This window comes from Notothenia coriiceps, unplaced genomic scaffold (assembly GCF_000735185.1).
Source record: "Notothenia coriiceps isolate Sejong01 unplaced genomic scaffold, NC01 NC01_scaffold00025080, whole genome shotgun sequence".
In the NCBI taxonomy this organism is placed as follows: domain Eukaryota; kingdom Metazoa; phylum Chordata; class Actinopteri; order Perciformes; family Nototheniidae; genus Notothenia; species Notothenia coriiceps.
In genome coordinates, this window is record NW_011357781.1 from 1 (window position 1) to 2,543 (window position 2,543).

At 43.0% G+C, this 2,543-nt stretch overlaps 1 protein-coding gene across 1 annotated transcript; it reads right to left on the reverse strand.

Moving 5' to 3' along the window:
• Positions 1-730: 730 nt before the first annotated feature.
• On the reverse strand, positions 731-1,733 carry LOC104955930 (death-associated protein kinase 2-like). The gene is made up of 3 exons (XM_010783328.1): positions 1,564-1,733; positions 1,351-1,480; positions 731-783 (listed from the first exon to the last, which is right to left on the reverse strand). Exons 1-3 carry the CDS (start codon positions 1,627-1,629, stop codon positions 731-733), a joined length of 249 nt encoding a protein of 82 aa, XP_010781630.1. The 5' UTR covers positions 1,630-1,733.
• Positions 1,734-2,543: the final 810 nt, after the last annotated feature.

A 2,543-nucleotide genomic window follows, 5' to 3' on the forward strand; every position in this document is an offset into this window, starting at 1 on the left:
CTGCTGTAAGCTAGCTAGCTAACGTAGCTAACCTAGTCATTTCAGATATACTGACAAACACTTTCAGTTATGAGATTTCTAACTCTGCAACAGAGACAGTTATTCAGCTTTATAATCCTGAAAGTCAGAGTGCTCTGGTTTCCGTTGTGTTTTCAGCTTCTTGCAGCGTTTTGTTTTTGCAGTGTTTGGTTTATGCAGCTTTTAGTTATAGCAGCGTATGTTTCCTGAAGTTGGTGGGGATGGTTCCTCATTTGCATGTGTTTTGGCACACTTGTGTTTTTATATTTGCAATCGTTTGTGCAGCGCGTTTCTCCTAATGTAAATGTTCAAGGCCGCTGTCGGTGTGAGGGGGGGGGGGGCAACAGGGGCAAGTACCCCTGTAACACTGAGCTTTGTCCCCCCTGTGGCCCCCCTACTGAAGAAGAGTCTACGATAATACCATATGTGATAGTGTGGCAGCAAAGGTTGTCCTTACACTTGACGTCATAGAATTTAGTTTCAACTAAGTTACTGACACAAACCTTGTAAATAAAAAACAATTACCAATCATGGTATATTGTGTTTTTTGCAGGCTATTAAATTAGAAGAGAACTCAGGACAGGCCCGACATGTCTAACAGAATAATATGCTCTCCCTCTATATAGACAGCAAATACAGAGATGCTGAAAATAGTCCAACACCTTTTGGAATCACAGTGTGGGGTGTACAATAACGAGATGTGGAAATGTGCTCACCACATATCTGCTGCTGTGCTCAGAGGGTCACTGGTGATCACCTCAGGGGCTGTGACAGAGAGAGACAGAGCCAGTGATGCTTTTGTAAAAACTGTGTGCATGCTAACAAAGCATATTCAATTGAATTCAACTGGCAGAGCAAGCAAGCAAAGAAGAGAGACAGAGATAGAGATTGAGAGATCCCATGAGCAGTAGCTTAATCAAAGATGAGCCACTGAACAAAAGTGGAAATTCAACCATAAAAGTGTCATATCTTGTAATCAAATAGTATTTCTTCCATTGTTATTAATGTAATGTCTTTAACGACGACCCAATTACTCCCATAATGTAAAAAACCAAGGGGAAAATAGAAACATAGAAAATGTCCTCATATTTAAGCTTGCATAAAGATGTTGCAATGGTTAATGTTGGATTTATTTTGTCTGGCAGTGGTACAAAACAATACGGAAAAAATACAATAAATGGTAAATATAAGATGAAAAAACCATGAAGTGCATGGACAAAGAAAGCAATATTTTGAGATGGTACATCTTAGGTGATATTAATGAATGATTTCATATCTATACACAATGTTGGAGGAATCTACCAGATCTAAAAAATAACTCTTCCTCCTCACCGATGTACTGCGGGGTGCCGCTGGAGCTCCTGTACTCCTCCCCCTGATGGAAGCGGTGTGCGAGGCCGAAGTCGATGAGTTTGATGTTGGGGTGCGGGGCCACTCTGTCTGACAGCATGATGTTTTCTGGCTGGATGGAGAGAGAAACGATATCACAGCTGTGTTTGAAACATCATCAGCAGCAGGCAGTGGTTGTCTTCAGTTCGCTGGTACCTTGAGGTCAAAGTGTACGATGTTCTTGCTGTGCATGAACCCCAGCCCCTTCAGGATCTGCTCCATGAACTCGATAGCCTCACTCTCCAGCAGGTTCTCCTTTTCAGCAATGAAGTCAAACAGCTCCCCTCCAGTAACACTGAAAACAGAGGAGTGTCTTACAGTCAGGTGTTTCTCTTATGTTTGACCAAACCCTGAACAGGACAGGGACAAAGCAGCAGAACATCATACAGGGAGAGACAACAGTAGAGATCGTCCATATAGCAAATTTCTCTGAACATCGTTTCTTTCAGTTGATTCCAATGAGCACAGAGCGCGTTCTTTTTCTGAGCGCACTGCTTTTTTTTAGCTTTCAGTGGAAAATATGACACTTTCCAGAAAAGTGCTGGTGAGGCCACAATAGAAATTGGAGGACAAGCTTGTTTTTGGCCGTGTCTTTCAGAGAGAAGCCATCATAACTGTAAAGGAAACCTCTGGAGCAAGGACTTGAAACACAATGAGAACACAGGAGAGTTCGACTTGATGGCAGACACTGAAGGTTACGGCCGGAGAATTGACAGAGACATTTTCTGCAGCCACGAAGTGACACAGCTCATTCATACAAAGTCTGAGAGAAGCAGCTTCCAATTGGTGCTCAAGGTAATAAAACAAATATAAAGTAGCCCGTATACACTAGAATTGCATCATTGGATTTTATTATCTATCTAGCAACAGCGGTGACACGTTGTCTAGATATTGTTGTCATAGATATTGTTGTCATAGATACAAACTCCGCCCATCCAGCACAGAGATCTTGGTGATGGATCAGTCACTTCCTGGGTTGACTTCTGCAATGCTCTCCCCTAAATCCCCAACAAAGCACCAAATGATACTGAGAACTCCCCCACCCCCATCCTCCTCCAACTGGTTCATACCTGTTGACTACAAAAACGTCCTGCTCACCTCCACAGCCCGCCCCCCCCTATCTCACTGCCCTTCTT

Coding starts and splice junctions, on each gene's coding strand:
- LOC104955930 (XM_010783328.1), bottom strand. CDS start 1,629: ATGGAGCAGATCCTGAAGGGGCTGGGGTTCATGCACAGCAAGAACATC. Junction 1,481..1,563: donor TCGTACACTTTGACCTCAAG/GTACCAGCGAAC, acceptor CTCTCCATCCAG/CCAGAAAACATCATGCTGTC. Junction 784..1,350: donor CGGCACCCCGCAGTACATCG/GTGAGGAGGAAG, acceptor TCTCTGTCACAG/CCCCTGAGGTGATCACCAGT.